Raw genomic sequence first — 14170 nt, 5'->3', positions numbered from 1 at the left:
ATATATAGTACGATCTGAGTGCTTGTATGATGTGGCTCCTGTCAGTGTCGCTTTTGGTATTATGTGTTGCAAATTAAACTCTACAGATCTGGTCCCATTGTCGTTATTATAGGGATACACTCCTCTGCGTATTATTGTACTTGTACTGGATGTGTATCCAAGCGCAAATGAAACGTTCCTACAGGTCCAATACTATTGTAATATTCAGCAACATTCATTAGAGTGAGACACTCTTCTGCTCACAAGGTATGATACTCCGCCATAACTCCAAAACAACAAAAACATAATACAGTAGCATGGTGTCTCTTGAATAAATAAGAGATCTGCTGTTTTTTGTGGTGGTCTTTTGATGTAATAATTAATTGTCCAATACTATAAGGGCAAAAACTGCTTTGGATTTGTGTTATTAGGAAAGTCCTAAGTCAACTAATTTGCAACATTTGATTGGGGACTTTGCTAAAAGGTACCATTACTCAAAACAAACAATGGGTTTATTGAAAAGGTTAATTTGTTAGAAATCTGGATTTGTTAATGCAAAACGAGTACTTCAATATATATATTTTAGATTTTATCTTTTTTCTTATAATATTGTAAGAGACATTTCTATAATTTTGTTCTAAAACCATGATGAAGTTTTACGATCATATTAGACAAAATGGGGTCTTGTGACCTTTAAATCATGTTATAATGTTGTTACCTTATCAGAAATATTCCCGGACTTGTGTTTTGTTTGATTAACATGTGTTTGAATAAATCTTTGTTATTAGTCTGTCTACATCTCAAAAGCTTAAAATGCTCTGTTCCACCTTGTGATGTTGTTTAGTCGTAGTTTTCAGTTTAACAGTGACCTTTTACCTGGACTGAAATGATCCATGATTCTAGTGAAAATGGCATGGAGTTTAAAAACGCAGTGGAGTACTTCCTGCATTTCCACATGACATCACAAGGTGGTGTTTTCGGTTTGAACTTGAACTTGAAGACCTTTAGCCTAAATATGCAGGATTTGTGTGTCAAACATGTGAATGAAACAAAATGCATGGTATGTTTTTGATGCAAAAACAACCGTATAACTTGGATCAGAACGTAGTGTAATATAGACCTGTAAAGAATGTGCTAAAATGAGTAAAAGATTTATTTCAAGTCATGATGCTTTAACCTGTTCTACAGACCAGCTTGGTTTGAATTTGTCACATTTCTATGTCGTAAAAAATTGTGAATTTATTCATTTAGATTATTTAGATTGTCACGTGTACATGTGCATTGTTGTTACTGATTATATGTTGATTTACTTCCTTTGCCGTCACTGTCTGAGTTACTGTCTAAATGTTTTACGGCCCCTCAACTCTGCTCTGTTTGGACCTTTGCCCTATCCTGGCCTGTTAAAACTGGGGACGGGGCTGGAGAGGCAGAGGCTCAGTCTGCAGCGGGACACACAGCATCTCCTCTTTCTCCTTATCCTCTCTGCACCATGACTACTTTCGATGACATCCTGGAGGAAGCAGGGAAGTTTGGCCCGTGCCAGAAACGCATCTTCGCTCTGCTGTGTATGGTGTCTATGCCGTGGGCCGGGATCTACGTGGGGATAGTGTTCCAGGGCTTCACTCCTCCTCACTGGTGCAGACAGCCTGGGGTGGAGGAGCAGAGGCAGACCTGTGGATGGACTCTTCAGGACAGTGTGAAGAGGAGCGTGCCTCTGCTAAATGTGTCCGGGGAGCTCCAGCCCAGCTCCTGTCTGCAGTACGACGTGGAGCTGAACCAGAGCGCTCTGAGCTGTGAGCAGAGCCAGGACCTGAACCTGACTCACAGTCCCACAATCAGCTGCCAACACGGCTGGGAGTATGACTACGAGGGCCGCCGGTCTTTTGTCACTGAAGTAAGTTACAGCGTTGGTTTATATTTGCTTCACTGCACAATTACAGAAGGACATGCAATTTTACTACTTCCCTTCTCTCTCAAATAATATTCACTCACCTCGCACACACTGTTTTGCAATGACCCCCTAATTTGAGCCAGTTACAAATGTCACTCCATATCACATACTGAAAAGTAACACTAGTGTGTATTTGTATGTAAAACAATAGTGTTTTTTGGAACTGTTTTATTAACTTTTTTGTTCTAGTTTGATCTGGTGTGTTCAGATGCCTGGCTGGTGGACATGTACCAGGCCACTCTCAATGTGGGCTTTCTCATTGGGAGCATTGCTATTGGATACTTGGCTGACAGGTAATGTTGTATTTGAAATGATTGTAATAATATCATATTGATGTAGTGTACAGATTATTAACAGCATATTACTATAAAGATAAATAAATGATTGTAATAGACTTAAACTTAGAAAACTTTATTGATCCAAAGGGAAATTACTTGGACACGGTAGAATAACAAAGATATATATATATAATTTGTGAATCTTCTGCTAACTCAAATTAATCAATGGAGAGTTACAAGTCAGATCGATGGAGAGGTGACCCTGCTCACAGTAAGAGTGTGTGTTTTTCCATATTATTTAAAGCGTCAAAAACATTTGTAAATAGATATTTTCTTTGCCATTCTGTGGAACATTCAAAGCAAAGTGAAAACCTCTCGGACGCTCCATCAGAAAGTTGCTTAACACTTCCTTAAATTGCACCAAAACAGCTCTTTGACCCTTTGATGCCAGAACTACTTTTCCACAGTGTATTTAATTTTCTAATGTTAAAATTAGATCCACAACGCATAGGAGTAGTAGTATTTCCCTTGCCTGTTGTGTGCAGGTTTGGTCGTAAACTCTCTTTCCTGATGTCCAACCTGCTGAATGGGATTACTGGAATCTTGGTTGCCGTGGCGCCCAACTACACATCTTTGCTGGTGTTCAGGACGCTGTATGGCTTTGGCGTGAAAGGAGGCTGGGTGGCGGGATACGTGCTCAGTAAGAGAATGACTACTTTTTATTAGCAGCTTTTCAACCAATCACAGTGAGCAGACTGACCACACAGGGAAAATAAGGATACACTTTTCTTGCAGTGGAGGAGAGGACCATTGAACAGATATAAAAGTTTGTTTTCAGTTGTTAAACGCTATGACAACAATCCTAATTCTTCATCATTCTGAAACCCATAGATAGTTATTAGATTTGGATCGTAGAAGTTAAGAATGCAATTTCAACAGATGCTCTTTGTTTAGTCAAAGCAAAATTTTCTATTAATTTGTTAAATGTTACACTTACATGTTACAGATGTTACAAAACATTTTAAACTTTTTTTTTCTGTTTTACTAATAGCGTTAAACTTTTAAACTTCTTATATTAACACACTTGGCCAATAATCGTCATTGTTAATGTGTTAAAAAAAATTGCACTGTTAAGAATTAGTCAGGTCTTGGGCTTAGGCTTGGGATCCAGAATCACACTTCTCCAATATTTTATGAAAATATTTTGAGTTATTAAATACTTAATTAATACCCTAACTTTAAGCCCTAACCCCTTACTTAGGCCTGAATCATTCTTTGTTCATGCTTTATTAAGATTACTTAAGGTACTTATACATTTATTACCCAATAACTATAGTCTTTAGTTTTTCTTTACTTTAACATATATTACCATTACAATACTTTCACTTTGGAGACATATTTAAAGTACTTTCTTACAATGTTTTCCTCTTTCTTGAGATACATGCATTTATTTACGTTTGCTTATGTGCATAACTGAATTTAAGCCCATACATAGCTCCGCTGTATGTGCAGTCACAGAGCTGGTGGGCGTAGAGTTCAGGCGCACAGTGGGGGTGCTGTACCAGATGTTCTTCAGTGTGGGGATCCTCCTCTTGCCTCTGCTCGCCTACTACATCACAGACTGGCGCTGGCTGCAGGTGGTCATCACCGTCCCGTACATCCTCTTCCTCTCATACTACTGGTGAGACTTACACAATACAAATCAGTGGAGAAGGAAATATTTATATTTTGCTGTAAAATTTTAAGCTCTGAATATGTGTAAAATCCCTCTGTCATCCAGGTAGAAAGGAGAAATTCAATTTGCCAATTGGACAAACGTTTATTTAGGTCGAAAACATTTTGCAGCTCATCCAAGCTGCTTCTTCAGTTCTGGAGAAGCAGCTTGAAAGCAGCTGTGAAATGTTTTCAACCTAAATAAACATTTGTCCAGTTGGCAAATTGAATTTCTCTTTTGCCTTTAAACTCTGAAATAAATTTGTTACAATAATGATAATGATAATAATAAATAAAACAATAAAATTTGTTGAAGTAGTTATAGTAGTAAATATTATAAAATTGTACTTGATTTTGAAATTCTTATTATTAATTTTCAATAAAAACTAAGACCAACACATAAGACAGTGCCCACAATAACTGAATAAAAATCTTTTACAAAAACAGGCTCCCAAATATTCTCAAATGAAGCTTGTTTACCCTTCCACATAAATGTTTTCTTGTTTGTTTGTTTGTTTTTTAAATTCTGTTTATTACTTACATTCTTATACATTTTTCTGTATAGTGTTCACAACTGTAACCCTTGAGTTGCTGAATGCCCTCTATGTCTCTCTGTCTTTTTCCCACTCCAATTATCTGCCTCTCATCTCAGAAATGAACCTTTCCTGAATAACTTTAGAATGATCTTGAGCTGTTACACAACAAGTATAAAAGCACAGACTAGTATACGTCCACGGACCACTGTCGAACCTACCCAGACGACAGAAGGATTACACAGATATAAAACAGCATGGTTATATAAAAGAAAGTGCAATGATTTAATGCTGAAAATCACATGCTAATGTTTAAAGAAAGAGTGTGTTTCATTATTATTGTGGTATCAGAATCAGTATCGAGTACTGAGCTATTTCCCTAATATTGAAATCAAATTTAGATCACACAAACCAACTCAATACAAAAACATTACATCTACCTATTGCATTTCCCACTGAACTTTATCATTTGCTCTTGCTGCAGGTTCATCCCGGAGTCCCCAAGATGGCTCCTCTCTCAGAACAAAAAGGACAAAGCTGTGGAAATAACCGAAGCCATGGCCAAGGAGAACAAGATGACTTTGTCCAAGAAAATCGAGGTACAAACGGCTGGACTCACAGCTGCACTCACAGCCAGGCCAAGGTCATGTCAGGGGAGCACAGCCTATACAACAGAAACAGCAGAAAGCACACTGGAATTTGGGCTTCATCCCTGAAACAATAATCACAGGATGAGATTTTAATTTGTTTATTAGTCAAGATTAAATTTGGATTTCAATGGTCACATTTAGCAAATCAAAAGGCAGCAGTTACGTTGGTATTGATGCTTTGAAGTGACATCCCGCTGGGGGTGTTCTACATGTATCTCTCATGGTAGAATGTTTAGTAGTTACCACGGTGTAGGGTGACCAAATTTTCAGAATCAAAAACTGCGACATCCTTAGTTTATGACGGTTGGTAATAATAAAATTGTGAAACGAGGAAAATTGTTACACAGAGACCATTCATGACTAAAATGTGAGTCACTATAGTCACAGTTTCTTTGTAATTTTCAAGCAGCTTTTCTGTTTTTTGCCCAAAGAAATGACAATTTATGGCTCTCTTTACTGTTGGCAGGGATCAAATAGGTCAAAAATAGGGACACCTGGGACATTTTTTGTATAAAACTGGGACAAATCACTTGTTTTAGATAAATCTGCTGGGACATGGGACACAGGGCTCAAAACTGGGACTGTCCCGGGTAGATAGGGAAATTTGGTCATGCTACCATGGCTGTCAAAAAAGTTTTAAGGCTGTCTGAAAACTGATCTGAACAAAATAACTGGATTGCAACACATTTTCAGAAGTCTGTTCTAGTCAATAAAAGCGTTCGTTGTCCTGTTTAAGAGTTTGTTTTTCAACAGAAATGCTGAGTGTGACTATCGGGAAAAAACATTGGCTAATCCTGGCTTGCATGTGACTAATTTGATGAGAGAGACTTGTTTACCAGCACAAATCAGTTCACCTGTTGTAGTTGCAGCTAAGTCAGTTCTTTATGGTCAGATTGTGTTAAAATAAAACTCAGATTAAAGTCTAATAAAGCCTGAAACAGAGCAGAGCCTACAGTTAGCATCAGTATTAACTGGCAGTGAACTGTTGTCTTATATCACAGGTGTCAAACATATGGCCCAGGGGCCAGATGCGGCCCTCCAAGACCTTTAATCTGGCCCCCATCTGATTTTCTACTAAAATATTTTTATTATATTTTCTGTTAAAATATTGTTAATTTTCTGTGGTGTTTATCATATCAGCGTCTCCAGCGTCTCTGTACGTGGCCCCTCCCACCAGAGCAGCACAAATGAAGACTTGTCTCTTCCCAAATGCTCTTAAAGAACGATCGTTTTGACTGTTGACCGTGACACCCTCATCAGCAAAATGTCCAACATGAGAAAAGTGGAGCCGAGTGCAGGATTTTACAACAAAAATTGACTCATTCCTATTTCCATACAAGTTCATGTTAAAACATTGTGTTGAAATTGTATTTTTCTTAAAGTTTCAGGTTGTTCATAATTAGTGCTGTCATGCGATTAATTCATTATGATCTGTAATTAATTAATCTAATTAATCTCTTTCTAATCTCACCTAAAAATTGCTGAGAAAAGACTTCAGGTATTTTCATTTAAATTCATTATTACATTATTGTGGCAGATCAAAAGACTCATATAGAACAAAAAAAAAGTGACTTTATAAAGTCATTTATTGTTTAACAAACTTTAATAGATGCAGTCACTTACATTCCACCGTATCATCATTATTATTACTATTACTAATCTGCAGTGTTGGAAGGGTTACTTTTAAAATGTAATCCCCTACAGATTACAGATTACATATCCCAAAATGTAGTTTGTAACTTAATCCATTTAATTACTTAAAGTGAGTAACGTAATTTGAATACTTTGGATTACTTGATATTGTCATGCTTTTTAAAACTACATGAATGTAGCAACCGCATCCTGCAAATGTTGTTCTTGTTTGTTCTCTTCAATTTGGCTGTTGAGCCCAAGTCTCCATGAATAAGAAACTGTTTGCTGTAAAGTAGCAAAGACCAGGAAATCTGAACATAACTTTTGTCTACTTAAAGACAATAAAAAGTCCAGTCTTTCCTTAACTATAAAAAAATATTATTGATAGAGAAATGCTTTATATATGAGATCACTGGTTTTAGTCCTGGTTTTAGTCCTGGTTTAGACCTGCTTTAGTCCTACTTTAGTCCTAGTTTAGTCCTGGTTTAGTCCTGGTATTAGTCCTGGTGTTAGTTCTGGTTTAGTCCTGGTTTAGACCTGGTTTTAGACCTGGTTTTAGTTCTGGTTTTAATTCTGGTTTAGTCCTGGTTTAGACCTGGTTTTAGTTCTGGTTTAGTCCTGGTTTAGTCCTGGTTTAGACCTGGTTATAATTTTGGTTTTAGTTCTGATTTAGTCCTGATTTAGTCCTGGTTTAGACCTGGTTTAGTTCTGGTTTAGTCCTGGTTTAGTCCTGGTTTAGACCTGGTTTAGTTCTGGTTTAGTTCTGGTTTAGTTCTGGTTTAGTCCTGGTTTAGAACTGGTTTAGACCTGGTTTAGTTCTGGTTTAGTCCTGGTTTAGTCCTGGTTTAGACCTGGTTTAGTTCTGGTTTAGTCCTGGTTTAGTCCTGATTTAGTCCTGGACTGGGTTAGTCCTGGTTTTAGTCTTGGTGTTAGTTCTGGTTTAGAGGCGCACAGGAGTAAGTGCGGTTTACGCAGCGTACGCGAGAAAACGTACGCGGCGCACGGGAGGACAGCGGTGTCCACGCAGTAACTACGGAAGGAAACGTTAATGACGATGATGAAGATGTGTGTGTTTGTGTTTGTGTGTGTTTGTGTGTGTTTGTGTTTGTGTGTGTTTGTGTGCGTGTCCCCTCATGTGGCAGGTCACTATAGGACAGTAGTGCAGACATCATGAGCCTATGCAGGTTGTTTTCACCAGTGACATTTAAGTTGTAGGCGATTTTATATTTGTTATTTTCTTTTATATTTCACGTCGGGAGAATAATTTCCAAGACACGAATGCGTTTTTACCTGTGCACTGCTGCCTCTGTTCTACTGGCTCTACGACCTTGTCCATTGTGCGACTGACGCCGCCAACGTTAACATAATGTTTACATCGCTCTTACTGCGCGCGTTTTGTGTGGGTTTCCGGCAATGAGTGGAATTACCGAAATAAAAAAAATTATAAATGTGGTGTGTGTGTGTTGTTGTAAAAAATTTTATAATAAAGCAACTCGCATACAGAAACAGTAAAGTTAGAGATTAAAAATGAGATTAACGCGATTAAAAAACATAACGCGCTAAATATGACTGTAATTAATTAATCGCAATTAACGGGATTATTTGACACCCCTATTCATAATATTATAATATTTTGTAAAAGAAAGAGTTCATCAATTAAAAAAGATTTCTGTAATAGATTTGTGTTTCTCTGCACAAATATTTAAATGTATTGTTATTTTGGGGGTTTATATGTCATGAGTTTTCTGATCTGGCCCCTTTCGGATTAAAGTAGGTTGGATATGGCCCCCGGACCAAAATGAGTTTGACACCCCTGTCTTATATCTAGGAGATTCTTGTATTCTTTTAGGAGTTTATATTTCAGTCTTCTCTCAAATCTCAAATTCTCCTGAACCTAATTTGAACTAGGTGTATGACTTGGTGTATTGCAAATCTAATTACAATACTTAAATCATTCCTTGTCTTAATTTGTTTATTTTTGCCATTTGTTTATCATTAATTACGTGCTTTATGATGTGTTAATGCTTGAAATGTGTATAATAACAGTGCTAGATGTTTACAAAAGGTATTTTCAAATCAGATCAACTAACTCTGAATACTTGTGCAGACTTTGACGGACGATAATGCAGCAGCTGATTCCACCACTGCCACCTTCATGGACCTCATCCGAACGCCTAAAATGAGAAAACACACTTTTATTCTCAGCTACAACTGGTATGTTCCTCCATCACAATATGGACATGTGGTCAGAAGGTTGGATTCCATAAGCATATAATGAGCAGTACTGACATCTAGTGGTGACATTGTGAAGTGCAATATATTGTCTATTGAGCTTATACCATACCTTCCAGCATATGTAATTATTTGCTTTATTTGTTTAAACTGACTTCTTAGTAGACTCTACGAAGGCCAATTTTGTTATCCGTTTAAAAAAATTACATATTCATTAAAATTAAAAAGACATTTCTTACATCACCTCAATTGCCAGTACACTGTAAATAAAAATATTTGGCCTTTTGAGTATCCATCAGTTCTAAATCAGGTCTACAACAACCCACATCTAAACCAGGGCTAAAACGGATACCAGTACTAACCCAGTACACTGTAGTCACAGTCAATTCTGCAGAACTGCAGAACAACCCAAAACATGCTACATAGGTCTCCAGGAAGAATAGTAGATGATAGCTCAAGTCAATTAAATACAATCAGTTAGTTACCCTGCTCAAGGAATACAGGTGGAAATTAGCACTGGTGCTACAACTTGGTACAATGCATCTCTCCTGTGTGTATATTGTTCACTGTCCCTGTCTCATTAAATAAACAAATAAACTAAACTTGAACAAGTGCAGTATCCTGTTATAAGCTGTTGTATTCCTCTGCAGGTTTACCAGTGCAGTGGTGTACCAGGGCCTGATCATGAGGCTGGGGATTTTAGGAGGAAACGTGTACATAGACTTCCTGATCTCTGGTCTGGTGGAATTCCCTGCGGCCTTCCTCATTATCTTCACCATCGAGAGGATTGGCCGAAGACTCCCATTTGCTACAGCCAACTTTGTGGCAGGAGCGTCCTGTTTTATCACTGTCTGTATTCCTGACAGTAAGTATCAAGTATCTAGTCCATATACACTATATTTTAAACGCGTATTAACTAAAAGCATATGGTTATTATCTGCACAATCTGACATCAAACACTAAAAATGCATCTGTTAGAGTAAGGCTTAGGACAGCATTTAAGATAATCTACATTAATCTGCGTTGAAAACATGTGTGCACTAGGGGTGTGCAAAAATATCAAAATATCGATATATCGTATCATTTAATGTAATGATACAGTATTGATATCGGGGACTGCTGTATCGATATATCACAAGTCTAATTTTTGGTGTATTTTACTCAATTATTTTGTTACAGAGCTATAGTTTTTTTTTGCTTGTTCAGAAGAAAAAAACTAATTTATGGGAAACATTTGACATTTTCACTGTTTTGATGACTAAAATGTTTGTGTTTCATATTAACTTTTGCACAAAAATTTGTTAAACAAAGACTTTTAGTATCACAGCCATGATTTAGCCACAATTTTTTATTCAACCGTATCAAATCAATTTGAAATATATTGTATCGAACCAAAAAAGCACTGTATCGAGATATGTATCGTATCGATGCCTATGTATCGAGGTATGTATCGTATCGGCAGCTTCATAATGATGCCCAGCCCTAGTGTGCACAGTCTGTACAGTCTGTATAAATATTGTATTATATTATTATGTTATATTATTATATTACTATGGCTGCGTGATCCCGGCCTAAATCTAACGGTCTGTGAAGTCTAATACAATTGATGAAAACTATGTGTTGATTAAATTTTATGCCTGATTACAAGCAAAAAAATTATATTACTCACGTGGGGCATTTTTCATGGTTGGCCAGCAGGGGCACAAAAAGTAAAAAAAAAACTTACATGCACAGGGTTAGTCTGATTGTGCTAAAATTGTAATCACTAATGTGTGATCTCGGCCTAAATATAATACACTATAAAGCATATTTAAAGTGTGCACTATAGCGCCCCCTAGCATAGACAAGAAACGTCAACATTATCAGATTTGTACCAAATTCGGGGATTCAATTCTATGAACGACTAGAAACAAAAAAAACAAAAAAATTACAGACATGGGTAATTTTTCACTTTAGCCAGCAGGGGCGCAAAAACTCCTAAAAAAATCATTTAAAGGTGCACTGTGTAATTTTTCTGATGGAGGATCTGTGGGCTTGGGCAGTTGTCGGGCATGTGGGTCGCGTGGGAGAGGCGTTTAGTCCTGGTTTAATTCTAATAATACTGCTACTACTACAATAACTACAGATATGAAGTGTATTTATTTAAAAGTAAGCTACATGAAAATCTATGTACTACAGTCAATGAATGTTCTGTACTGAGTAAATGAGTTTAAACATTTCTTTCAGGTATGTTCTGGTTCAAAACAGCTGTGGCTTGCATTGGTCGCCTCTGCATTACTATTACCTTTGAGATGGTAGTTTTTGTGAACACAGAGCTCTACCCCACATTTGTCAGGTAAAACAGTATTTATATCATTTTAGTAGTATTTATTCACATTTTAAAGTGCTTATTTAATTAAATTTTTTATTTTTTTTGTGTAGGAACTTTGGTGTGTCTGTGTGCTCCACCCTCTGTGACGTTGGGGGCATCGTGGCTCCGTTCCTGCTCTACAGATTAGCTGTGATTTGGCTCGAGTTGCCCCTCATCATTTTTGGTATTTTCTTTTAATAAAGTGAAATGTTATATAATACAAAGCTGCTTTTGTCCTAGCATTTTCTGGTTGTTGTCTGTAGGCTCCCTCGCGATCCTGGCTGGTGCTTTGGTCTTGCTCCTTCCTGAAACTAGAGGGGTCCCACTTCCGGACACCATAGAGGATATAGAATTCCCAGAGAGGTGACAGCTTCCTGCTCATTACCAACATTATAATCATATACCTTTAAAACACCTTTGAAAGTCTAGTTGTATTTCTACTATCACAAAACACAGAGGACAATTGTACAGACAAAATTGGCCATGTAGAAAATAAATAATATTTAGCAGCATCCAAGCAAATCCATAATTTTAAGCAGCTCTAGATTCTTTTTATGAGCTCAACTACTAGAGTTAACTTGTTAACTTATAGAATGTAAAATTTCCCCATCCATACTTTGCGGTGACATCAAACTGGAGGTGTTCTACATTTATGTATATGACCAATATTCATTAGTTACCATGGTGACACAAAGGCTACATTAGCAAACACAGCCAAAAAAGATTTAAATTGTTTGAAAACTCAAACAAAATACAAAATGGATTTAAATAGAGCATTTTCAGGAGCCTGTGATCAATACGAGTGTTCATGGTTCTGTTTAGAAGTTTGATTTTCAACTAAAAGATGAGGGTAACTAAAAAATAGTTGGCTAAAGCTATTTGGTGATCGTAATTATCTGTGTAAGAGACTTGTTGAAGAGCATAAATCAGCTCACCTTCCAACTTAGTCAGTTCTTTCTGGTCAAACTGTGTTAAAACAAACTCCATTGCTTCCAACAGAGTAGTGCCTATAATTAGCTTCACACCCTCAGAGAATGTTAATGACATGAGCTGCAAAGTATCAGTGTATCAACTGTATTTTTTGTCTTTTATTCAGGATGAAGGAGAAAGAGACGAATGGACATCTGTTCAACCTGCTCCCCACCAATGATGTGACAAACAACAAGAACCCTGCAGTAGTTTAGTCTCAGTTTAAAGCCATTAAACCCTGTGCCAGTAACCTGTGTTTTTAAAATCAAAAGATGGTTTAAAACTCCAAGCCAGTTTGTAATCCAAATGCAGAAGATCACAGGGCTACCTTTTTCAAAGCTTTATACTGGCCCTATTTGCTGTCAATGTTAAATAGTGCAAGTGAAATTATTATGAGCAGATATGTATGTATGTAGGCCTGTATGTTGTTATAGCTGCTAGTTCCTGTGTCATTTCTTCATTTCAGTTTTTTTTTTTTTTTTCAAAATTTAAATCCAATAATGTACCTGATGCTGTCCTTTGTGTCACCACACATGTACACACACGTACACACACACACACACACACACACACACACACGCACACACACACACACACACACACACACGCACACACACACGCACGCGCACACACACACACACACACACACGCACACACACACACATTACACCAATTAAATTATGTAAAGTACTGTTTTATTTATTGTTACTTAAATAAAGTAATGGTTTATCATAACTTATCTTTTTTTTTCCCAAATGTTGTGCTACCATTTGCTATGCACATACATATAATGATATAAAGTAACTTTATCTTAATTCTAAAAGTGATTTTGGCAGTCTGATTAGTTTAACCTTGTTGTCACAAGATAATAAAAAATAAAATTACAAGTAAGAGCATATTAATTACATAGACTTACAAACCTGTATAATTTTACAAACATTTTTTTCAAACCACAGACCAATTTTCCTACAGCCACAATTTTCAATAATTTTTGAAAAACTCTTCAACTCACATTTCGAAAAGTTTCTTGACAAACATCAAATAATTAATGAAGGACAATACGGGTTTAGGACAATGAATCACCTCAGTGACAATAATCGATGCAATAGAGAGAATCACAAATGCACTAGATAACAAGAAATATGCTGTTAGTATTATTATTGACTTTAAGAACACCTTTAATACTATCAGTCACTCAATATTACAACATGAACTCAAACAATATGGTATCAGAGGGGTAGCTGGGAACTGGTTGAAAAGTTATCTTACAGAAAGGTTGCAATATGTTCAAATGGAAAAGTATACATCAAAAAACCTTGGCATTGCTCGTGGAGTCCCCCAGGGGTCTGTTATGGGATCAAAATTGTTCAATATATAAATGATATATTTACTGTATCTCAGTCACTAAAATGTATACTCTTTGCAGACAACACCAACATATTTTATATTAGTCACAATTATAATGAACTCATAAGTTCTCTAAATGAGGAGCTAAACAAAAAGTGGATGGATATTAATAAATTGTCATTAAACTTGACAAAGATGTTTGGCAATCACAAGATTAACAAAGAGTTACCAATTATGACTGAAGGTGTCCAAATAGAAAATGTAAATGAAAATAAATTCCTGGGAGTTATACTAGAGAGTCAATTATCATGGAAAGCCCACATTAGACATGTATAAAACAAAATATCCAAAAGTCTTGCTACTGTAAACAAAGTGACATATTACCTTGATCAAATACTCAAAAAATCATACTGTGTTGAAATGTGGGGGAACACTTACCAATGAACACTTAATCTATTTATTTATATTACAGAAACAAGCTTTGCAAATTAGCCATAAATTTGGATTTTAAGAATACACTCATAATCTTTTTATTC

General features: G+C 36.5%; 1 protein-coding gene across 1 annotated transcript; it reads left to right on the top strand.

Annotated features, from left to right (window-relative positions):
* The first annotated feature begins 312 nt into the window (after positions 1–312).
* LOC110173141 (solute carrier family 22 member 2-like) lies at positions 313–12906 on the top strand. The gene is made up of 11 exons (XM_020939160.2): positions 313–1873; positions 2120–2223; positions 2754–2908; positions 3721–3889; positions 4939–5053; positions 8844–8950; positions 9619–9833; positions 11195–11303; positions 11390–11502; positions 11582–11681; positions 12415–12906. Exons 1-11 carry the CDS (start codon positions 1469–1471, stop codon positions 12500–12502), a joined length of 1680 nt encoding a protein of 559 aa, XP_020794819.1. The 5' UTR covers positions 313–1468; the 3' UTR covers positions 12503–12906.
* Positions 12907–14170: the final 1264 nt, after the last annotated feature.

This window comes from Boleophthalmus pectinirostris, unplaced genomic scaffold (genome assembly GCF_026225935.1).
Source record: "Boleophthalmus pectinirostris isolate CB_2022bp ecotype Guang Dong unplaced genomic scaffold, ASM2622593v1 HiC_scaffold_13, whole genome shotgun sequence".
Lineage (NCBI taxonomy): Eukaryota > Metazoa > Chordata > Actinopteri > Gobiiformes > Gobiidae > Boleophthalmus > Boleophthalmus pectinirostris.
The sequence above is the reverse complement of the archived record's forward strand: the minus strand, read 5'-3'. Positions and strand labels throughout refer to the sequence as shown.

Coding starts and splice junctions, on each gene's coding strand:
- LOC110173141 (XM_020939160.2), top strand. CDS start 1,469: ATGACTACTTTCGATGACATCCTGGAGGAAGCAGGGAAGTTTGGCCCG. Junction 5,054..8,843: donor CTTTGTCCAAGAAAATCGAG/GTACAAACGGCT, acceptor ATACTTGTGCAG/ACTTTGACGGACGATAATGC. Junction 11,304..11,389: donor CTCTACCCCACATTTGTCAG/GTAAAACAGTAT, acceptor TTTTTTGTGTAG/GAACTTTGGTGTGTCTGTGT.